This window comes from Nycticebus coucang, chromosome 10, assembly GCF_027406575.1.
Source record: "Nycticebus coucang isolate mNycCou1 chromosome 10, mNycCou1.pri, whole genome shotgun sequence".
Classification (NCBI taxonomy): Eukaryota; Metazoa; Chordata; class Mammalia; order Primates; family Lorisidae; genus Nycticebus; species Nycticebus coucang.
Window position 1 is genome coordinate 102,885,752 of NC_069789.1, and position 24,254 is coordinate 102,910,005.

Sequence of the window (24,254 nt, forward strand, 5' to 3'; positions counted from 1 at the left end):
GGGGTGAGGCCCACAATTACCATTTCTACCAAGTTCTCAGGCGCTGCTGCTCAGGCAGCTACAACTGGGAACCACTGATTTAGAAGCTAGCAGGATCTTCACCCCATCCTAGGTTCAGACCTCCAAGTCCAGTGTAGAGAAGGCCAAATGTTATTTTTTTCAAAGACTTTCCAACAGATGAATCTCACTTCTTCTGGATCTTTGGAGGCCCTGTTGATAAATGACTTCCCAGAGAGGCAGACAGATGATTTTAACTTGGCCTCCTAATTGTTTTAGCACAAGGAAGGTCTGCTGTTTATCAAAGTTTCCTGCTTTGTCCTCTTTAAGCCACAAACAAAACACATAGCTAGGGTGTTAAAGCCAACATTACAACAGCATTTGCCTGTCTAGGGGGTCTTACCCTTTTCCCATGCGGTGTTGTTTTTTGTTTTTGTTTTTGTTTTTTTAATTGACAAGGGCTTCCTCTGTCACCCAGGCTGGAGTACAGTGGCCCAATCACAGCTCACCATAACCTCAAACTCCTAGGCTTAAAGTGATCCTCCTGCTTTGGCCTCCCTGGTAGCTGGAACTACAGTCACCTACCAATACACACACTTTATTTTTTTAAAGAAAAAACTTGCTATATTGCCCAGGCTGGTCTCAACTCTTGGCCTCAAGCAATCCTCCTGCCCTGGCCTCCCACATTGCTAGGATTACAGGGTGAGTCACCACAGCCCACCCATTGTCTCTTTTGAGAGCTACAAGTAGGAGAGAAGTAGCTTTTTCAACAAAATGCATATATACTATGACTTCTTTTAATAAAGTTACATCAAGTAAAAGCTTGATACACCTCTGTTTCTTACAACCTCACTTTCTTTTAAAGAGAAAGTGTCCTTTGACTGTAAATCCAAATTCACAGTAGAAATTATGTCAAAAAGCTGCTAATATGTCATTCAGGGCAAACTTTTTAGAAGGAAACACAACTAGTAGCTCCTGGTTGTTATCAGCCAGCAAATAGGTATTGCGGTGTCTCTCATAAGATTTTCTCAAAACTTGAATCAGCATATTAAAATAAGGAATGTTCACATCAAACTCCAGATTTCCAGTTTGCTTGAAAAATGCAAGTAGAACTAAGCCACCTTCTGACTTTATACTTGACAAGCAGCAGCTGTAGCCACTTCCTCTGGACAGGACACCTGTTTTCCGGGTCACTGCAGATTCCATCACATGCACTTAGACCCCAGTGCTTATCCGCTTCCCTGGTTGGTGTCTGAGCCATCTGGGCATATAAACTTGCAGTATAATGAAAAAAATTTGAATTCTTTTATAAATGTTAAATGGATGTGATGAGAGCTGCCTTTCAACTGTTCTCTGCTTCTTCAAGCTTCCTCTCCTTTCATCCTCAATTCCTAGGCAGACCAGAACTGAAGTCCCAGGAACTTGAGGTACACTGAGGTTCGGGGAGGCAGGTGTGGTGAGGAGAGTCACAAGACGTCTTGATAGGAGCTATGAGAAGACAGAAAGGGAGAGGCCATTCAGGAAAAGGGGAGCCAGGAAAGGAGGGGAGGCTGAGGAAAGGACACGGAAAGGGAGACTTACCAGCACCTCTTAAGCCAGAGCCTTAATCCTACAGTGAGCACCAGGAGGGACACCAGGCACGCCAGCACTGCCAGGACGACCAGGCCCGTGGAGGTGCGGCTCCCTCCTGCTTTGGGGAAACACAGGATGTCTCTGCACAGGGCCCCTCCCATTTCAAGTCCCCGGGTGCAAGCACATGGGAGGGTGCCAAGATGCTTCTGATTTCCTCCTTCATTTAAAGTGCCTGTTTCTATACCTCGTAAGTTTATATTCTCCATCTGTTCCTAGGATCTAGGCATCCTTCATTCAGTTCACCTCAGCATTTGCTTGTACAGCCTAGAGGAGAAGCATGACAGCTGTGTAGGTAGGCAGGCCTGAGTCTAAAATCACTCTTCAACTTTCCGCATGACACCTGGCTGTTCACCTAATCTCAGCCTCAATTTCCTCATCTGTAAAATGGGCACAGCAGCTACTTACTTCAAAAGAGAGTGCTGAGGATCAGAAGAAATACTGTGTGCATGGTCACCAGCGCCATGTAGGAAGCACTTGACAAACCACAGCTCTCTTTGACAGCCTGCCTGTCTAAAGTCCCTTGACCCCTTGCTGCTGGGGAATGAATCCTCCTGGGATTCTTTATTTGCCACCTACTTCTGTATCTCTGAGATTTTTCATCATGTTTCTCCTTGTATATGGGACCCTTTTACCTCAGTGCTTTCTGAGTTTCCGGTCTTTGTTTCTCTCCTGTATGTGGAATCCCTCCTTCCATCCCTCTCATCTCTGAAACCCCTCCATGCTGGGACAATCAACGCTCTCCTTCCTCAGGGCTTCCCTCTGTGCCTCCTCCCATGTCCAACCTGGACCTTTTTCTTTCTCACCCCAGTGGAGGACGATGTCCTGGCCCTCTAGACTGCTGTGCTTCACCCGGCAGGACAGGCCGGCAGCCTCCCCAGCTGCCACGTCCAGGGTCGCTCGGTGATACCATGTCCAATCAGCATTGGGCAGGAGGTCGCTGTGCTGAGTGTCCGGCTGCTCCTGCTCACCCCGCATCCACATCACCCACACGGGCTTTGGGTAGAATCCTGAGACGTGGCAGACCAGCAGCAGACGGCCAGGCCCGGGACTGGGGCCACTGGACAGCCAGGCCTCGGGCTTCACTGTGTCCAACAGGGAATGGGGAGTCTTAGAATTAAAGGTTCCAGGCCTGGTACCTGGCTCTTGTTCCCCACTTGTCTACTGCTGCAACTGAAGTCTCTCATAACTTCAACCCACTCCTGTTACCTTCTCCAGAACCTTCCCTGGTTCTCATTCCCCTTCTCCAACCCCAGTCTCCCATAAATGTCCTCCCTCTGCTCTCCTAGACACCCTTTGTTCAGCTGTGACAGTACTAAGTCTCAGATGCTGTGTTGATTGTTAATCTGTCTTCTCATCTCCCCCACAAGCAGGGACCCTACCTACCCAACCAGCTTTGACCCCCAGCGTGTATGTGATTCAATTCAGGGAACACAGCAGGCGCTCAGCTGACCTCTGAGAGAGGTAAATCCCCGCCAGCCCAGCGCCCCCAACCACCCCACCCCCACCCCCGCCCTGATCTAGCGCCTCCTACCCCTTTCTCTTCGCAGCTGCTGGAAGGGATTAGAACCTTGCACTCGAAAACCCTGGCGTGGGGGCCGGGGGTGAGAAAGGCAGGCTGACCTTGCTTCTGCAGCTCTGACGCCCCCGCCTCAACAAGGCTTCTGGCAAGTTGAGGGCAGATGACACTGAGGAGCCACTTCACTGTTTCCCTCGTGCCCTGGTCCTCGTTGAGCTCTCCGATGACCGAGGTTACCCAGTCTGAGACCTGTGCAGCTGGCTCCCACGAGGTTCCTTGGAAACTCAGGAAATCGCTTCCTTGGAATGCTACGTGGAAAAAGTCTGTTGAGGCGTTCCCGGGGCGCACCTCGCAGCCGGCGGACAGCTGGAGCTGAATGGGATCTGAGGAGAGACGTGGATGGAGATCAGAGAAGGTTTTAAAAGACTGGACAGAGTGAAAGAGAAGAAATCAGTGTGAGGATGGGTAACCCAGAGCAGGCAGGAACAAGGGACATTGTGGGGAGTTACAGGCTGGGACATGTCCAGGCAGAAGTGGAAATCAGAAAAAGATGGGCAGGTGGGGGCCTGGTCTCCCACCTAGGTGGGCGTCCGCGTCCATCCTCCCCCCTCGGTACCCGCCCAGGACCCTTCCCTCAGCTCACAGGCTACTTGTAGCTTTTTGACGAATTTCTGTACTTCCCTGGTGAAGCTGCCTCGGTAGACCCGAAAGATGTGCTGCAGCCTCCCCCATTGCTGGTCGCTGAATCCGCCGCGGGACCAGGGCTGCAGGAAGCGGAAGGCGTCCGAGGAGTGGCCCCAGCTGTGGGTCTGCAGCTCCCCCAGCCAGGCTGAGCCGTCCGTGCGCGCCCGGCTGCTGCTGGAGAAGGACGAGATCTGGAGGCAGCGGAAGGAGAAGCTCCTTTGCGGGCCTGGGAGAGATGGAGTCGGAGGCGCAGCAGGTGGCGGAGAGCAGACGCCGCGCGGATGAGGAGGGGCGATAGGAACAGCAGCCGGGGAGCGTGGAAGGAGGGATGGAGCGGGAGAGCGCCCGGCAGCGCTCCCTCTCCAGAGCCGAGACTGCGGGGTCTCCCGGCTGGACCCGCGCGTCGCCCTCGGTCCCAACCCGGCCCCTCTCTCAGCCCTCCCGGCGCGTGCCCAGAGCCCGGTCCCACTCACCTTCGGGGCCTCCCAAGACCCGGAGCAGCGCCCAGACCTGCAGCAGCAGCAGCAGGCGCCGCATATCGCCAGAAGCGGAGACCTTGCAGAGCTCGGCCAAGCGCTGGACTCGCACCGGCTCTATTGGCGAGGTTGCGGGACAATCCCCAGGCCCAGACGCGGGCAGCCCTCTTACTGCCAGTAACCAAATAGCCAGAGGTTTGTTGCTTCTGCTATGAGGTCCCCAGATGTCAGCTCTTCCAGTTGCGGAAAGATCGGGGTCCCGTGACTGCAGGCGGCGCCGCCCGCTGGAGTGAGTTTCACAAACCCGCTGGTCTCTGTATCCTATGTCGATGCAGAGTCTGGGACAGCTTGTGGGAAGTTTCGAAGCAGAGGGGAAACTTACATTTGCGTGATAAATCTGGACAAGTTATAAAGGAGAAAAAAAAAAAGGAAAGTTCTTGATTGAGCAATGGGTGCCTCCAGGTACAAAGACTATGGGTGACCTTAATTTGCTTTTGTCTTCTAAAATTTCTGCATGTGCAAGTTATCACATTTCTATTAAAGTGAAAACATGACAGTGAATTTTCGCAGTTGTACATTGAGAGGATTCCTCCGTCTCAGCTCTCCCCACCCTCTAGTTGGTCCTGTCCAGGCCCTTGCTCTGCTCCTCCTGGCCTCCTCTCTGCCTTCTCTGACCGCTTCCTGCAGGAACATCCCTGGATCCTCCTCTCCTGCTCTCACACTCCCTCCTGGCCTCTCTGCCTGCTCACTTAACCCCGCTGGCTCCTCATTCAGTCTCCCAATAGGAGCGTCCGTGCACCTGAACAGCCAGCTCCCGCTTCTCACACTGAAGATAAGCAAAAGTGACCAAAACAGTGGTTAGGAGCCTCTGTGCATCTGAACAGCCAGCTCCCACTTCTCACACTGAAAATAAGCAAAAGTGACCAAAACAGTGGTTCAGAACCTTAGAGCCTCTTGGCAAAGTCAGAACCTGGGCAGCAGCCTGGCATCTCCCCTCCCTTGTGCCTTTTATCCAATCCATCGCTAGTTCTTTTTCAATGCCTCTTGAATGGGTCCTCCTCTTCTCTACTTTTCCTCCTTTGCCAGCCCCCTAACCTTTTGCCTGATGGCCCCACCATTCCTGGATTGAGAAGAAAATCATCCACACAGCCTGCAAGAGTCCGTGAGATGGAGCCCTGGTCTGCCTTGAAACCTCACGTGGCACCCATCTCAGTGGCTGTGCTCTGCAGCCTCACTGATACCCTTTCAGTTCCTCTAAGAGAAATGCAAAACTCATTCCTGTCCGAGGTCTCTGCACTAGCAGTTCTCTCTCTCTCTCTGTGGAAAGCTCCTGGCCCTCTGCTCACCTCACCCCCTCCCAATGCCAACTTTATTCCACTCTGATCTCAGCTCAAAGGTCACTTTCTCAGGGGAGCCTTCTCAGACCTCCCCAACTGTGTAACACAAGTGAACTAGGTCAGCCACGCCCCCAACCACCACTCCTTGTATACCAGCTAGCATAGAGACACTTTCCTCCCAGCACATATCAGAGTTTGTAATTGTAGAAATGATAGCTCAGGGGGTAGGGCACCAGCCACATATACCCAGGCTGGCAGGTTTGTACCTGGCCTGGGCCAGCTAAACAACAATGACAGCTGGAACAAAAAAATAGCCGGGCCTTGTGGCAGGCACCTGTAGTCCCAGCTACTTGGGAGGCTGAGGCAAGACAATCGCCTAAGCCCAAGAGTTGGAAGTTGCTATAAGCTGTGTGACACTACGGCACTCTACCAAGGGCGATAAAGTGAGACTCTGCCTCAAAAAAAAATTATAGAAATGGTTACAAGTTTATCTCAGTGCAATTTTGGCTAATTTCTTCAAAGCTACCTTCTACTTTCCTAAATTCACATTTGATTAGCTCTCTTCTGCTATTAACTTGTCTGTTAATTAGTTTAAATTAGTGACAAATTTGTCAAACATTTAATATTTTACTGGTCCTTTTGTTCTTTTTATTATACTGTCCTATTTTTCATTATGGTTTCTATTCTTTCTTTTGCCTTCTTAGATATTTTAAGCATATTTATTATCTTTTTCACATTGTTTTATTACTGTCAATACTTGGGACATAAATTTTTGTATTGTGCCTACTGACCCTCCTATCAGCTTAGGTTGTGAAAAAGTCCTTATAGAACTATTATGGGCTCAGCGCCTGTGGCTCAAGCAGCTAAGGCGCCAGCCACATACACCTGAGCTGGCGGGTTCAAATCCAGCCCAGGCCGCCAAACAACAATGACGGCTGCAAACAAAAAATAGCCAAGTGTTGTGGCGGGTGTCTGGGAAGCGGAGGCAGGAGAATCGCTTGAGCCCAGGAGTTAGAGGTTGCTGTGAGCTGTGATGCCATGGCAGTTTGCCCAGGGCAACAGCTTGAGGCTCTGTCTCAAAAAATAAAAATAAAAATAAATAAATAAAATAAAAGAACTATTATGTATTTGCTCCTACCAATGCTCTAGGAGTATCAATGGCCCTGGACCAATTCTTGTGTTAATTTCTCCGCTTATGGTTCATACTCTATGCAGACAATAAAATATTGAGATTCTAAACTCATGCATATCTCAGGCCTGGGGTTATAATTTCTGGAGGCTCTAGAAAACCAGGACCCAGACACCTATGAACTGCCACTCTGCCAGCTCACTGTTATGGATTTACTGTTTCTCCTTGGTGTTTTTATTTTATTTATTTATTTGAGTTTAGGATTTTAATTTATTTAAAATCATAGATTCCGTTTAGCTTTAACCTAGACATAAAATAAAAGGCATTTTATAAGTGGAGGAGGCAAGAAATAAGGCAACAGATAATATGCCAAAGCCAGACAAGGGCAGCCATCAGGACGTGTTTGGCTATTAGCTTTGTCCTTTACTACTAAGGCCAAGCTTTTCGTTCCTCTGGATAGTCAGCATACCAAGACCAGACGTTAGGCAAAAGGATTTCCAAAAGGATCCCTATACATATCCGGAGATGCAGATTGAGAAGCCATAGAGGATTGTGATGAACTGAAAGAATCTTTAGAGAAAGGGTTCTCAAATGCATTGTCAACAGATCTGGTAACTGGCAGGGCACCTTGTCTGGGAGCTGGCTTTAGTGATTCATTGATTTTATTCAACAGTTGATTAGTATCAAAGTCATCATGGTCTGCATTCTCCTGAGGAATGCCAACTTTGTTGTTGAAATAACTGAAGAAAGCACTTGAAGTACCAGAGGGAGTCTGGTCTCCCTTCCATGCGGGCACAGCAGGTGGCTGCTGCAGTTGGAAGTCCTTAAACATTTCTTTCACTTCCTTGACATCTTTATCCCTGAGTGGGTCTAAGGCAGTGAAGGCATCACTGGAGATGTCCTTTAGAGGGCCAGTTCTGGGAGGCGGCTGAGGAGAGGTGACCAGAAGAGAGGACAGCATAGAAGGGGGCTGAGTGGACATAGCAGGAGATGGAAAAATATTACTTTGAAAAGGATTCCCCAAAGGGCTTATTGATTGACAAGTATTGGGTGCTACAGACACAGAAGGGCCCCAAATGGCAGGTGCTGGAGGGGAAGTTGAGGCTGCAAAGGATGAAGGCTAGTTCCAACCTGGAACCATTGGGCTTGTACCAAAAATGATAGGCTGACCAAAACCTGAAGTGGACTGATTGAAGACCAGAGGTGTAGCGCTCCATGGCCTGCCTGAGGGAGTGTGGCTGGTCCACCACCTAGGCTTGTAAGGGGCCCCACTTGCAGGAGCACTTGTTTTGAAGAGATCCAGAGGGTTGGTCTGCATGGTTGCAGACTGTCCTATGGGTGACATCTGGCCTGGAGGTTCTGAGATGGGAGGAGTAAAGATGTCTGATGCAAGCAAGTCATTGGCTGAAGACTTAGTAGTCCTTCTGCCTCTTCCCAGTTTGGTAGTTTGTGGAGGTGGGATAATGGCTATGGATTCCTGTGGTGAGGACTGGACAGAGCTTTTCAAGCGCTGCTTTATGCCATTCAGTACAGACAGTCCTTTGGGAGGGCTTCCCACAAAAGGGTTTGGGGAGAATTTGACATGGAAGCCCTTCTGTTCTCTTTCAGATACCCCGTTTTCAGTTCTCACTGGTGGCTGGGTTTGCGTACTTGAAAAGGGCCACGGGCCTGCCTGTGCTTCCTGTTTGGCAGTCCGGATAGAGATCTGGTCAAACTGCTGACCAAAATAATTAGCATCACCATTCTGGGGCCCATTACTCAATGAAGCAGATAAGCTGCTCAAATTCTCTTTCCTCTGATCTGGAGATTTGAGAGAATCAAAAGAAGAGGGTGTCGATTGGTCTGGCTGTGCGAAAGGATTGTCATGGAAAGGATCAGGATTACAGGTAGGAAAGACGTTGAGATTGGCAGAAAAGGTGTTTTCAGGGAAGAATGATGCCTGAGGCTTTGGTCGAGGAAGAGAGCAGGAAGTGGTGCCATTTGTTAAGAATGAATTTTCTCTTGAAGAATTCTGGTTGGTGATGATTTCAGAGTTTAGATCCACTAACAGGATGTCTTTGCTCTCTTTTGGACTATTTAGGTCAGGAGGTGTAGACTTGTCCCCAAACAAATCCATCTGGTCAACACCCAACTTCAGTTTGTTAGCTTGGTCATCAAGAATCATTAGGGGCTCACTCCCATTCTCTACTTTGTTGGCTTCTTCCATCTTTTTCTTTTCTTCTTCCTTTTTCTTTACATTATAGATAACTTGGAGAAGATCTTTAAGATCAACAACTAATGGCTCAGCCTGTTGCCCCATTTTTATGGCAAAAAACTGATGCTGGCCCTCTCCTCCACACACATAGCCAAATGCCCCGCTGTCTGTCACAAAACCAGGCAATGAAAGAAATCTTATTTACTGGATGTTCATGTTCTATTACCCCAGTTTTCTCATCAATTATGTTTATTCCAGAAAGGGAAATGTTGGCCCAGATCCTCTGTTTGTGTTGTCCCTGTGACCGACCAGCTGCTGCCATTCCCTTTAGTTTCATCATAGAATCTTGACTCATTTTATCCCCTCTTGCATCTGGCACATTGTCAATGCCAGTTAGTTTGGCCTTGTATTTTACGCCATCGCCTTTGAACCCAGCCAAAAGATACTCGTCTGTCTTTTGAGGGCCTTTTTTCTTTTCCTTCTTTGATGGTGTCTTTGCTGCGGCCTGTTGGCCAGGCTGACCATTGGTGGCACTTGTTTCTACTTCGTTAGGCATGGCAAGAAGGCAGGCAGCAAATCCCAGCACCAGCCGACACCTAACCTACCCCAGACACCCGCTAGCATCGCCTCAGAGACGCGAGCATGACTTCTGGGCACCCGGAGCCTGCAGGGGCCGCGCAGCCGGCAGGGCGAGCCCCGCTTAAACAGCCGCCGGCCGAGCTGGAGCCGCGCGGCCACTCCCGGCCAGAGATAAGGTTCTAATCTGATGCTGGCAGCTAAGGACGCCCCAGGAATGTGCCGGATGTTTTTGCTGCCTGAGCTGGGTAACTCCCCCTCAACATGTCTGCTGAGTCTTCCAAACGCAATTGTTTATTAACTCGCGCCGCGGTGGCCCAGGGGCTCCGCTAGCCCCGCCAGCTGGGGGCGATCACAGGGACGCGAGCGACCCGGCAGAGGAGCGCGTTTCGGGACGGCGAAAGCCCCCGGGCGGGCACCGGCGGTGGGGAGGGAAGGGGGACTATTTATTTATTTTTGAGATAGAGTCTCACTTTGTCACCCTTGGTAGAGTGCCGTGGTGTCACAGCTCACAGAAACCTCAACGTCTTGGGCTCAAGCGATTCTCTTGCCTCCATCTCCCAAGTAGCTGAGACAATGCTGAGCTATTTTTAGAGACGTGGTCTTGCTCTGGCTCAGGCTGGTCTCAAACCTGTGAGCTCAAGCAATCCACGCACCTCGGCCTCCCAGACTGCTAGGATTACAGGCGTGAGCCACAGCGCCTGGCCTTCTACTGCTTCTCCTTGTTACAGACAAGCCCCTTACAGCTTAACAGTGTTATTTAAAATCTTTAGGTTACATTTCACTCAGCATTTACAAGCTTTTAAAAGTATTCATTGAGTCTCTATTACCTCATTCTGCCTGTTGCCAGAAATTGTGTAATGTAGTGTTTGATGATGTATTGTTCCAGGCAACTTTACTGAAGGGGAGTATTTACAATCATATCCTGTCTAGAAGAGGCCATACAGAATGGGGAGAGGTCTTCAAGCATCGAAATGAGAAACAATTTGAAGGACTCTTCAGTGTTTGAAGACCTCTCTTGAAGAAATGGAAACTAACTGGCTTCTCAGCTGCTTTGCTGGTGGCATTAGGCCCACTATGTGAAATTTACCAGGTGACAAATATTAATTCAGCACAAGCATGAGGAAATTGTACACTGTTAGAGCTATCCAATAAAGAATGATCTGATCAATAGGAATGCCCATACTGGACCTGGATCGTCTTCTGCCAAACATGCTCTTGAATAGACTACTGAATGGTCAGGGGCCATCAAATTTTGAGAATCTTCGATTTGGGGACAAAATTGTAATCTCTTGGGCTCACCTTTCATGGTGTATAGCTCAAGCAAGCTGCAAATGTAAGCTTCTAGATTAGACATCTCAAGGAGACATTAACCACCAGTGAAATGGAACAAAGTTCATAAAGTAGCTAAAAGATGTAGGGAAATGCATCTTAATGGCTACTTTCACAGAACCTCCAATTTTGATTTCAAGGAGTGAGAGGGGAGAGTTGTCACTTTGTAATCTTCCCTTTTCCTTTTTGTGACCCACAATTTACAAACACCTTTGAAGAGTAAATACCACTTAACAGCTACCTAGCTACAGCTGCTGGAGTTGTTTTAAACAATATACTATCTCATCTCTTGAATGTTTCATTCATTCTTTTTGCTTCATTCTCCCCAATCACGCCTTCCTCGTCCTCCTCCCACCCTCTCCCTCCCCTCTCTGTCACGTATCTCCTTGTTCTTTCTTTCTAGCTTCCCTGCATCTGCACCTCCATCCTCTCAGGCCACCCCGCCCACCACCTTCCCTCTTACACACTCTTCTCCCCTCCTCCCCTCACTTCTTTATCTCACCCTTCTCTTCTGTCCTAGCTCTTGGCTAGAGTTCTCACTCTCATCCCCAATGGAAATGTGCCTCTCATATTCCAGGAGCTGAAAGCTCTGTCCAGGGGCTTAGAAATTGGGTTTCTACCCAGCTGGCTTCTCTGGCAGAGCCCTGGTCCTGGCCCCTGTGGTCAGTTGCTGTTTCATCCACAACCTCCAACCACAGTGTGGGCTTCAGAGAGGGTAAGATGTCAGCCAGAGTTCATGTCAGCGAGTGAAATTTGAGTTTAGGGAAGTGACCTTTCCCCTTAGTATAATGCTTTAGTTGCTAATATTTCTCAAGCAGTTTCTATGTGCCAGCATTACAGTTAGCATTTTACAGGTATTTTTCTCTTGATTCTCACAAGAGCCAGATAAGTTAGATAACATTACTAACCATATTTTACAGATAAGAAAGCCAAGTTTAGAAATGTAAAGTGACTTCCCTAAGATTTTATGTTAGAGGATGGCAGCAATGGGATTGGATTCTTAACCACTAGGCAACATAGCCCACCGGGGAGGGACACGCAGGAAACACTTGGCTCCTCAGGCCTATCCAGTGGCATACTTGGAGCAGGAATGGTTTGGAATATCCAAAGTGAGCCCAGATATTCCCACAAACAATAATGCCAGAGTTTCATTTTCATAGTGACACTAGAAGAAACTGGGCTCGAAGATCTGACTAGCTTTCCCTATACTGCTTTTAAAAATACAGATATGGACAAAAGGAGCCTAAAAGGAGGCGTTAAAAACAAGCCTCAGGGTATTTATTTACAGAATGAGAATCTTAGAGGAGACTTATGTAGGAGACAAGTCAATGTGTAAAAATAATCTGGCACATAATAATCCTTTAGCTGAATTCTAATCCAATTTCTCTTAGTAACACACACCAGCTCTCCAACCTACCCATTCCTATCTAAAGGCTAATTCCAAGCCGTCTGTCACTTCTCAGACCATTGCATCCAGAATCTCCCCTCACCAGCACCCCCATTACCCAATCTGAGCAGAGTGACAGCTCTGTCTTCCCACAGACCCTTGTTATGCCTCTATGTGAGCTCCCATCACATGGCCACTGTCTATGGGGCTGTTGCCCTAACTAGTCCCAGGGTTCGTAGAGCATGGGACCTCTCCTTTTATCTCAGCATCTCCAGTGCTAAGCACAGGGTCACACATATCACAAGTGCTCAGTAAATATTTTTTGGTTAAAGTCCTGTTTTTAAAATATAACTGTGGACTTAACTGGACATACAGGTGTTCCCCAGGTTATGAACAAGATAGGTTCTCTGGGTTTGTTCTTAAGTTGTGAAGGGTTTTGGGGTCACCAGATGAGGGGGTCTTGGCTGAGGAATGAAGAGACTTGACACAAAGTCTGTGTCGGGGGCACTGAGGAACTCTGGGTGGAGCCCTCCCGAGTAAACCTCAGGTTTATTATCATTTTATTATCATATTTATGTAATATTATCCATATTTATTATCATAAAATAGGAAGAAGTAGACAAAAGCTGCTTATCTGACATTAGCACTGAGTAGGGAGGACATGGAGAAGGTCAGGCAGAACGTCTCTGCCTTTGTTTTTGCCAAACTTCAGACTTTGAGCACAATCTCTGCCTGCAGCAAGAGAACTTTGGAATGTAAAGAATCTTTACCATAATTATTATTGCCACACCTCATTGCCACACCTATATTTTCTCTTGGAGGCCAGTTTTCTGATCTCCTGAACACACCCAACTCACATGCCATTCTCATGATTCTCCAGGTCTCTCAAACAGGAATCGAGTCTTATACTTAAAGATCAGGGCTCAGTTTCCCCTACAAAGTTGGATTTGTATGTAAGTTGGAACAGGTACATTTACCCATTATAGGTAATAGCCTCATAAGTGTGAGCTGTATGTCCACTGAATGTCTGTTACTTGGGGGCAGCCTGTACTTTGTTTTCGGTGGGATGTGAAAGGAGTTGTCCGGATAAACCTGTGGCTATTTTGATCTAGAGACCTAGTCACATGGCTCTCACACAGCCCAGAAGTCCTCAAAATGCAAAAAATGCATTTGTTCTACACAGATCTCCTCCACAGAAGTGTTTTTCAAACTATAAGGAAAGGCCCTTCAAGAAATATGAATCAGTTTAGTGGGTTACCACAAGCAGTTCTGCTTTAGCAAAGTAGAATACAGTTGGAAAGGACAGGATCGAAACTGTCACAGTGAACCACAAACAGCAAGGGCAACTATTGTTTTGTGAAATAACTGTGTGTGTGTAAAAGATCAAGGTAAAAAATGTACTTTTTAGTGTGAGTTCCGGCAAAGTTTTGAAAGTTATCCGCAATAAAGTCTTAGGTTTTAAGAGAAAAGGGGTCATGCACCGTGGAGGGGTTCTCTTATCACTAAGGCATGTGTTCGGGGTGGGAAATTTGGGTGAATTTGTCTCTTCTTATTGTAAAGTCCGTGCATTAGTCAGAGATGGGTTCTCCAGTGAAATAAAACTCATATATACGGAGAGCGAGAGCACTGTATTAGGAGGATTGACTCATGAGCTCACATAACTAGGAGGCAGAAGAGTCCCACAAACTTCCAGCTGTAAGCTGGAGGCCCAGGGAGAGTTTGTAGGGTGATTCCAGTCCAAATCCAAAGGCCTGAGAACCATGCAACCAATGGGATAAGGCCCAGTTGGCATCAGCCAGAACCAGAGAAGAAGATGGATATACCTACTCAAGCCACTATCCCCTGCTCTGTTTAAGCACAGATTTGCCCAAGAAGAGAACTGTGTTTACAGTTTGGTTTCTAAGATGTAGCATTCCCAACCTGTCATTATTTCAGCTGCAGCAGCATGAAGTTGAGTGGTCTTCAAAAAATCAGCTATAATGAGACCAAGATCCTCTCCTTTTCTGCTATGTGGCTGGTAACTTTGAATAGGGTGGCCCGTGTAACTCTGAGTCCCTCCCAACTGTAAAATTGTATGATTTTATAGATCACAGCTATAATCTAGCATATATATGATACAATTAGACTTGAGAAGTTTTTATTGAATGCAGAGATTTTTCTTCGTCAACTCTTACTCCTAGTATTTTAAGAGTTATTTCTGAAATCTCTAATATTAACAATAGCTTGCTTGCATTATTTTCTTTCTTATTATGTTACCTTCATATTTCTCTATTTCAAGTCTTACTTTTAACTTTACAACCTATAAGCTTTTGTAAGATTTCTTTCAGTTTGCAACACCTCCCTCTGCCAACTGAATACTGGAAGAGTGTAGTGTGGTGTGTTCACATAGGGACCTGGTGAGGTGACGGATGAAACGCTGCCCAGCACGAGTGCCTTCTGTGCCATGACCCCCAATATTTCTTCTGTTATTTCTCTCAGGGAAGGGGAAAGATCATAGAACTAATCTGTACTGAAAATTACATGTTTTACTGACTGCCAGGAACACCTGCAACCTATCCTTTTCCTCTAAACAACTATTCATATATCCCCGCCCTGTATTTGATGTCTGTAAACAGTTTCCTCACACCAGAACTTAACTAGCCTCTGATGTTTCTAAAATTAAATCTTTCAGCAGGGAATTCTCTTTAAGCCTTTAATGTGAAAAAAATTGTATAAAGTAAGTTCTCTGGGCATGGAGAATGAAAGAAAATTTTTTTTTTAATTCTGTAAGTACTTGAGCACTGAGAGGACTTCAAGTTCTATTTCCCACTGCTAAGCTTCTTAGGCTGAGCACTTCCTTTCCCACCCTGGGAGCTTCCTTCCCTTTGCTCCCATAGCTGCCTCACCCACAGAATTTTCATTTTCACTTCCTCCCTGTGCCTCACCATTTCTTTACATTTTCCACCAAAGGATGCCAAACATAGTCAAATAAGTCCACTTCTATCCCTGGACCTACCTACTCTTAACTCTAAACCTTCCTACTGGACACATCTCTCCTCACTAGAGATTAGTCTCCATGCAGGCAGAGATTTTTTATTAATTTTGTTCACTTCTATATCTCTTAGCACTCAGAATAGTGTCTAGTATTACTGAATGAAAGAATAGTTGAATGCAATTATTACTTGGTGTTTAAGAACAAGCGTACTTCATTGTCAAAAAGTATATTCCCAGAACATTTAGTGAAAATTGACTTAATATGAACTGTTAGTTTCACATTGACTCACATGCTTGTTCTGGCTTGCCTTTCAGGTTGATCACCAGTTGCAAAGTTTTATTTTCTCTTTAGGTTGTATTGCCTAACAGCTCCTCTCCCAAGTTGCTAATAAATCTGGTAGCAAATATTCCTAGGTAGAGAAAAATATATATATATAAATACCTAATGATTCGGATGGCACCTGTGGCTCAGTGCATAGGTCGCTGGCCCCATATACCAACGGTGGCAGGTTCAAACCAGGCCCAGCCAAACTACAACAAAAAATAGCTGGACATTGTGGTGGGCGCCTATAGTCCCAGCTACTTGGGAAACTGAGGCAAGAGAACCACTTAAGCCCAAGAGTTTGAAGTTTCTAAGAGGTGTGAGGCCACGGCACTCTACCAAGGGCAACAAAGTGAAACTCTGTCTCAAATAATAAAAATAAAAGTAAAAACAACCAGTAAGAAACAGTAAAGCCGTAATAGTGAGCTGGCAGAGTGGCAGTTCATAGGTGTTTGGGTCCTGGTTTTCTAGAGCCTCCATAAATTATAACCCAGGCCTAAGATATTCATGAGTTTGGAATCTCAATATTATATTGTCTGCATAGAGTATGAACCATAAGCGGAGAAATTAACACAAGGATCTGGTCCAGGGCCATTGATACTCCTAGAGCCTTGGTAGGAGCAAATACGTAATAGTTCTATAAGAACTTTTTCACAACCTAAGCTGATGGCAGGGTCAGCAGGCACAATAAAAAAAAATTTATGTCCCAAGTATTAGGGATACTAATAAAACAATATGAAAAAGATAATAAATATGCTTAAAATATCTAAGAAGCAAAAAGAAAGAATAGAAACCGATTCTTCGGTGGTTTTTGCAAGGGGATCTGAAGTCAATTTGCACCGAACTATCACCTGGAATTGCTGCAGTTCCATTTTCAATTTCACGATGTTTTTCTTGGCCAAGAACGCACTAACTCGTCTCCAAGTTCGATACATTCAGCAAACAATGGCAAGGGCGAGCCACCAGAAACGAACACCTGATTTTCATGATAAATATGGCAATGCTGTATTAGCTAGTGGAGCCACTTTCTGTATTGCTGTATGGACATATGCAGTGACACAAATTGGAATAGAATGGAACCTGTCCCCTGTTGGCAGAGTCACCCCAAAGAAATGGAGAGATCAGTAATCATCCCAGCTGGTGGAATACTGAATTGCGTCAGAACCAACTCATAATTGATGCCAAGCAAAAGCACTGTGTACCCATTAAAATATGGCATTATTGAAATAAAGTACATTTGAAACCTTAAAAAAAAAAAAGAAAGAAAGAAAGAATAGAAACCTTAACGAAAAATAGGACAGTATAATAAAAAGAACAAAAGGGCCATTAAAATATTAAATGTTTGAGAAATGAGAAATTTGTCACTAATTTAAACTAATTAATGGACAAGTTAATAGCAGAAGAGAGATAATTAAACGTGAACTTAGGAGAGTAGAAGATAACTTTGAAGAAATTAGCCAAAATTGCACTGAGAGATTGTATTAAGTCATTAATTGTGAAATGTCCAATTTCAAGTCAAAAATGTAGTTTATTATATCTCAGACAAGAAGCAGTACAATTAATCAAAGTATGCACCTTTACTATCAACACCGTTTTGGCATCTTACTGGTAGCTTGTTTAATGCCAGCAGTGAATAAACCTGAAGAGTGGACACGGCAATGAAGTTGTGAAAGGCATCTTCCACACCTTGTTGAGAATTGAATATATATATATATATATATATTTTTTTTTTTTTTTTTTTTTTTTTTTTTTTTGTAGAGACAGAGTCTCACTTTATGGCCCTCGGTAGAGTGCCCTGGCCTCACACAGCTCACAGCAACCTCCAACTCCTGGGCTTAAGCGATTCTCTTGCCTCAGCCTCCCGAGTAGCTGGGACTACAGGCGCCCGCCACAACGCCCAGCTATTTTTTGGTTGCAGTTTGGCCCAGGCCGGGTTTGAACCCGCCACCCTTGGTATATGGGGCCGGCGCCTTACCGACTGAGCCACAGGCGCCGCCCGAGAATTGAATATTTTTTCCTCGCAAGAAGTGGTCTAAAGCCTAGAAGAAGTAATGGTCATTGGTGCAAGGTCTGGTGAATACAGTGGATGACAGAGTTTCCAAGTCCAGCCTCTATAGTTTGAGCAGAGCATTGTTTGTGGAACGTGTGGTTGAGCATTGTCTTGCATGAGGACTGGCCTGTCTCTCCTGACCAATCTCGGCTGCTTAATCACAAGCATCCTCATGTTGGTTGTAGTGGACACCTGTAGCAATTGATTAACCAGATTTCGTCAAGCTGTAGTGGATAATACCAGTTCTGGGCCACCAAACAGATACCATCATCTTTTGGTTGTTGTTGAAAACTTGGTTTTAGACTGTGTTCCAGCTCTTGATCTTTATCCAGCCATTGTGCCACACGTTTGTGATTGTCAAAAAGAATCTATTTTTCATCACATGGAACAATACAGTGTAGAAATGGTTTGTCTTTATGTTGTGACAGTAAAGAAAGGGCAAGCTTTGAGATGATTTCTCTTCTGATGCTCTGATGTAATTCACGCAGAACTCATCCACCCAGATTCTTTACCAATTTGTTTCAATGGCCCAATATTATTGGAATAGTAACCTTAAACCTTGCTGCTAAGTCACACTTAGGTTGAGATGGATTCGCTTCTACGGCTTTCAGCTCATCATTGTTCACCTTGGTGTCAGGTCTCCCACATAGCTCCCTTTCAGGATTAAAATCACCAGAACAGAATGTCTCAGACCACGGATGTACTATGCATTTGTTAGCCACATCCTTCCCAAACACTTCATTGATGTTTCAAGCTGTCTGCAATGCATTGGCTCCATGAAGAACTCATTTGAAAATAACATGAATTTTTGACTTATCCATGGTTTCACAAAAATTTTTCTAAAAATTTTTCAAACGTAATCACAAGCCAAAATGTGTGTTTGAAAGACTGAGGATGTACCGTCATGAAAGTAAAACAAGAAGGGTCAAAGGGAAATGTCAGTGACAACACCTGTCAAACTTAGTACTTAGGAAATTGGACATCTCATACCTAATTAATTTTGTGTAGTTATAAAAGAATGCCTGAGACTGGGTGATTTATTTTAAAAGGGAGTGTTTTCATTCACAGTTCTCTGGGCTGGGAACCACATCTGGCAGCTTTTGATGAGGGCTTTATGCTATGTCAAAACATAATGGAGAAATGGAAGGGGAAACAGGGAGCAAGCCCCAAAGGACAAAACATGAGAGGCAACCTTGCTTTTATAACAACCTGCTCTTGCAGGAACTAATCTCTTTCCACCGGAACTAACCCAGTCTCATAAGAGAGACATGAATCTATCTTAATAACCTAATTACCTCTGAAAGGCATCACTTCTCAACACCATCACCTTGGGGACCAAGCCTCAACATGAGTTGTAGTGGGGACAAACCATATTCACATTGTAGCAGAGATAAGGAGAAGGAAACTTTAAAATCAAGCTAAAGCGATATAGAGAATAGGATGGAGAAGCAACCATTAAAAAGATAAACGAGAACATTCCCAAACTAAAGAAAAATGTAAGAGTTCTATTTAAAGAAATGCAACTACTCTTGAGTTGATAAATAAAAAATATTTTTTGTTGGGTCATTACAAAAAATGCCCCTGTCAATGTTCTTGTCTATGTTTCTCGGTGCACATAGGCCTGCGTTTATGTATCTGTTCAGGAGTAGAATTGCTAGGTCAGACTTCCAATAAACAACTTAATGATGCACCTCAAGAAACTAGAAAAGCAAGAACAAACCAAACCCCAAATTGGTAGAAGCAAAGAAATAATGAAGATTACAGTAGAAATAAATGAAATTGACGGGCGGCGCCTGTGGCTCCGTGAGCAGGGTGCCGGCCCCATATGCCGAGGGTGGCGGGTTCAAACCCAGCTCCGGCCAAACTGCAACAAAAAAAATAGCCGGGCGTTGTGGCGGGCGCCTGTAGTCCCAGCTCTCGGGAGGCTGAGGCAGGAGAATTGCCTAAGCCCAGGAGTTGGAGGTTGCTGTGAGCTGTGTGATGCCACGGCACTCTACCGAGGGCGATAAAGTGAAACTCTGTCTCTACAAAAAAAAAAAAAAAAAAAAGAAATTGATACTTAAAAAATACAACAGACCAATAAAATGGAAAGTTGTTTTTTAAAAAAGATAAACTGTAAAAACTTTTAGCTAGAGTAACTAAGAAAAAAGGAGAGAATACACAAAAGAAATAAAATCAGAGGGGCGGATTACCTATACATAGTAAGTCTCTGTCCACTGTGAATCTACAGAAATGGTGTAGGAATCTTTGAATCTAATCTTAGATTCTCTTGCTCTGCCATATTAGCATACAGTGCACAAATACTTGGTTGAGCTGTAGAAGATATAAGCAGGGGTCCTCAAACTGCGGCCCGCGGGCCACATGAGGCGGTGTGATTGTATTTGTTCCCATTTTGGTTTTTTACTTCAAAATAAGATACGTGCAGTGTGCATAGGAATTTATTCATAGTTATTTTTTTAAACTATAGTCCGGCCCTCCAACGGTCTGAGGGACAGTGAACTGACCCCTTGTTTAAAAAGTTTGAGGACTCCTGAAAGGGTATAACCAGAACATTCCCAGTTCCCTAGCCTTCTGTTTTCTTCACCAATGCTTGCTATGCTTTTGATGTTACCACGTTACCCTGAACATGCATCTTCTAGATATATGCAGCGCTCTCTCTGTTTCTCTCTCTCATACACACACATATGCAAACTTGGTTTCCCAAGTATTTTATTCTTAACTCTATCCTTCTTTTTCCATTTTTTAATCTTAAAAAAAATTTCAGATTAATATGAGGTATAAATGATTAGGTTACAATGTTTGCACTTGTTAGGTAAGGTTCCTGTTGAAGTTGTGCCCCTCACCCAGGATGTGTGCCATATACCCTTACATTGTGCCCATTAGCTGAGAGCACACCCTCACCTCTCTCCTCCCTCATCTCTCACCTCCCTCCTCCTCTCTCCCAGCTCCATTCTCCCCCTCGGTTCTCCACCCCCCAGCCCCCGCAACTTGAATTAAATTATCTACTGGCTTCATATTACTATTGAATACATTGGATACTTACTTTTCCATTCTTATGATACTTTACTAAAGAGAATGTTCTCCAATTCCATCCAGGTTAATACAAAACATATAAAGTCTCCATTTTTATGGCTGAATACTATTCCATGGCATATATATACCACAATTGATTAATCCATTCCTGGGTTTATGGGGATTTAGGTGTTTTCCACATCTTGGTGATTATAAATTGAGCTGCGATAGACAATGTAGAGATAATGTCCCTACGATAAAATGATTTTTTTCTTCTGAGTAGATACCTGGCAAGGGGATTGCAGGATCAAATGGAGGGTCTATTTTGAGTTCTTTGAGGATTGTCCACACTTCACTCCAAAGAGGCTATATTGGTTTGCAGTCCCACCACAACCATGTTCTTTCCACAATCATGGCAGCATCTGCAGATTTCAGATTTTGTGATGTGAGGTATTCTCAGTGGGGTTACGTGATATCTCAGGATGGTTTTGATTTGCATTTCTCAGATGATTAGGGACAATGAGCATTTTTTCATGTTTTTGTTGGCTAGTCATCTGTTTTCTTCAGAGAAGGTTCTGTTCATGGCTCTTGCCCTGTGGTACATGGGATTGTCTGCTCTTTTTTTTGTTGATTAATTTGAGCTGTCTATAGATTCTAGTTATCAACCTTTTGTCAGATTCATAACATGCAAATATCTTTTCCCATTCTGAAAGTTCTGTTTGCTTTAATTGTTGTGTCCTTAGCTGTTCAGAAGCTTTTTAGCTTAATTAACTCCCATTTATTTCTTTTTGTTGTTGTTGTGACTTCTTTTTCCATTTTAGGCACCTCTGGTGGTATATTCATTCGGTCCCTGTGGCAATATGAGGGAAGACAAGCAGAGCAGCAGTGCAAAAAGCCTCAAGAATGAAAGTTCTTTTTTTTTTTTTTTTTTTTGTGGCTGGGGCTGGGTTCGAACCCGCCACCTCTGGCATATGGGACTGGCGCCCTACTCCTTGAGCCACAGGCGCCACCAAGAATGAAAGTTCTTGAGTTATAATTCTAGAGCCAATATTTGCCATCTGGTGAAATGTAATTAAAAATATCAGTACTTAATTTTTTCAGCCATAAAAATGGATTATTCATTCTTTCATACCTCAAGAATTGACTGAGTGCCTAAGCTTGCCCAGGGACTGTTCCAGGTGCTGGAGACAGCAGTGAACAAAGCCAAGCAGTTACTTTGTAGGGTCTTTACCAAGATTAAATAAGAAAATGGCTATAGGGGTGGCGCCTGTGGCTCAGTGAGTAGGGCGTCAGCCCCATATGCCAAGGGTGGCGGGTTCAAACCCAGCCCCAGCCAAACTACAACAAAACAAATAAATAAATAAATAAATAAAAGAAAATGGCTATAAAGCAATTACAATAGTTACAGACATAGGCAATGCGCTTGGAATTGTATTTGTTCAACGAATGTTTATTGAGTATCTATAAGGCTCTAGTCAGTCTTGTAGGCATTGGGGAATAGTATTTAGTCAGACCAGAGGCCAGAGATCAGAAAATAAACAAACAAGATAAGCAAACCAGTTATTTTCACTATGTGCATATGAGTCACATAAATCAGCGAAAGCAAACAAAAAGTACTTTCAAGATCAATGGGAAAGTTTTATTTCAGAAATTAAATCAATTTGGATAACTGAACAATAATGCTAGAAGTAAAAAGAGAACCCAAAAGTAATGCTAGGAGTAAAAAGATAACAAAGCAAATCAGGATATGGCAATCAGAACCAACCAGAATACAATCCGGAGAGACACGAGACTTAGAAGCCAGATGGCTAGTTGGCAGTACAAAGGTAGCACCTATTATTTTCCTCACTAGCAGAAGAAAAAAAAATTGCACTGCCTTCATCACACTTGGGCTTCATATATTTTAAGTGTTCCATGATGAATTATATTTACATCTATTTTTGTCAAATCGTTTGTAATTCTTTGATTCTAGTCATACCTTCTTCTGAGATGAGAAATTCTTACAGTCTTCTCCGGAACAGTGATCTAGAATTATAAAATACCAAAAGGAAAGTACCCACCCTAGTCTTATCACTTAACCATCTCCTCAGAGCACAAGGCACAGCCACAGAATGCAGCTGGGAGAAAAGGGAGTGAGCTGGACTGGGGGTTAGAAGAGCAAACTTCTAACTCCATCTCCAAGTCACAAACCATGTGCAGCTTTAGAGAGTCAGATGTCCTCTGTTTGATTTTGGTTCCTCACTTACAAATTAAGAATAATAATCTCTACCTCTCATAGGTATTGTGGGAATTAAACAAAATGGTATATGTGAAAGCTCTTTAGAAACTAAAATTACTCCAGAAGTAAAAGAAATCATTAATTTAGGTGCATGGATCACAGCCAACCCCTTGGAAAAGTGGACAGTACTGTGTACTGACTTCTGCTCCCACCAGAGGCTTAAAAAATAGCTTTATTGAATTATCATTAACATAAAAATTATATATTTAAGGCACACAAATTGGTATTTTAATATTTGCGTACATTGTGTTAAATTGAATTAAATTCAATTAAGCTGCCTCTGTAGTAGTGGACTGTAACTTAGTATGCAATAATGTGTAAACAAACTTCAACCAAACTTGAGAGCATATTCTTATAACAAGTGACCTGAGTTTCGGGCAATAATAGCAGCCAAGTTTCAACCAATCACAGTCTGTAAACTGCTGAAACATGTTGAAATAAGGTCAATGCAAAGCTGTAACCAGTCAGGCTATTTCTGTTTGTCACTTTTCTTTTACTGTCCACAAATACTGCCTGTCTATGATGTTGGATAGAGGTTCCTCAGCCTTTACTGGTTCAGGATGTTGCCCAATTCATGAATTGTTTCTTTGCTCACATAAACTCTGCTAAATTTAATTTGTCTCAAGTATTTTTTAACAGTTGTGAAATAATCACCATAATTGTCAATTAACATACCCCTTACTTCTACATAGTTATTAGTTTGTACATGTATGTGTTTGTGTGTGGTGAAAAGATTTGAGATCAATCTTCTTAGCAAAGTGTAAGTATACAATACAGTATTGCTATCACCATATTATACATTAGATTATACATATTATACATTAGTTTTATTATACATTTCATTCATCCTGCATAAATGAAACTTTGTATCCTTTGACCAAGATAATCTCATGTAATCCTTTCACTTAGCTCCTGGCAACTATCATCCTACTCTCTACTTCCATGAATTTGACTATTTTAGATTCCCAAATAAGTGAGATCATTTACTACCCACCATAGGCTTATTTTGAGGCCTTGAGTAAATCACCATTTCTCTGTGTTCTGGTATTCTGAGTTAGTCTTGCTACAAAAGATTCTTTCTAGGTAACAAATCAGAAAACGTTCCAGGATTCAATGAATCTTTTCCCAGAAGAAAGTGGAGGAAGTTGTAATAGACAGAAAATGTCTGAATCAACTAACCTTGAAAAAAAAAACCTTAAATTTTTCAAGTTAAATTACCTGGCTTCTGTTGATTTAAAACAAAAAACAAAGTCTATAAAAATGTGAGCACTTGAAAATTTTAAGATACAGATAAACTAAAGAACTGTTCAAGTTTTAAAGGGAGTTTCGAGATTTCATAAATACATAGTTAAATATTGC

The 24,254-nt window shown here is 44.0% G+C and overlaps 2 protein-coding genes and 1 pseudogene across 8 annotated transcripts in view; 1 reads left to right on the top strand and 2 right to left on the bottom strand.

Moving 5' to 3' along the window:
• Positions 1 to 700: 700 nt before the first annotated feature.
• The window catches only part of LOC128596262 (antigen-presenting glycoprotein CD1d-like), a 59,600-nt gene continuing 36,046 nt past the window's right edge, over positions 701 to 24,254 (bottom strand). The window contains exons 1-7 of one of the 7 annotated variants that reach the window (XM_053605895.1): positions 5,401 to 6,782; positions 4,303 to 4,702; positions 3,789 to 4,055; positions 3,250 to 3,528; positions 2,433 to 2,711; positions 1,579 to 1,687; positions 714 to 1,485 (exon numbers count right to left, since the gene is read on the bottom strand). In XM_053605895.1, coding sequence (XP_053461870.1) covers positions 1,464 to 1,485; positions 1,579 to 1,687; positions 2,433 to 2,711; positions 3,250 to 3,528; positions 3,789 to 4,055; positions 4,303 to 4,366 — 1,020 coding nt within the window. In that variant the 5' untranslated portion in view covers positions 4,367 to 4,702; positions 5,401 to 6,782 and the 3' untranslated portion in view covers positions 714 to 1,463. Of the gene's footprint in view, positions 1,486 to 1,578; positions 1,688 to 1,813; positions 1,894 to 2,432; positions 2,712 to 3,249; positions 3,529 to 3,788; positions 4,056 to 4,302; positions 5,172 to 5,248; positions 6,783 to 24,254 lie in introns of those variants that run through there. The other 6 variants (XM_053605894.1, XM_053605897.1, XM_053605898.1 and 3 more) reach the window with 6 other exon arrangements.
• On the bottom strand, positions 7,066 to 9,521 carry LOC128596261 (disabled homolog 2-like; annotated as a pseudogene).
• On the top strand, positions 16,357 to 16,793 carry LOC128596270 (cytochrome c oxidase subunit 7B, mitochondrial-like). The gene has a single exon (XM_053605905.1). The coding sequence runs from the start codon at positions 16,441 to 16,443 to the stop codon at positions 16,681 to 16,683; it is 243 nt and encodes an 80-aa protein (XP_053461880.1). The 5' UTR covers positions 16,357 to 16,440; the 3' UTR covers positions 16,684 to 16,793.

Bases quoted from the DNA above. Each gene is read 5' to 3' on its own strand.
- LOC128596270 (XM_053605905.1), top strand. From the start codon at position 16,441: ATGTTTTTCTTGGCCAAGAACGCACTAACTCGTCTCCAAGTTCGATAC.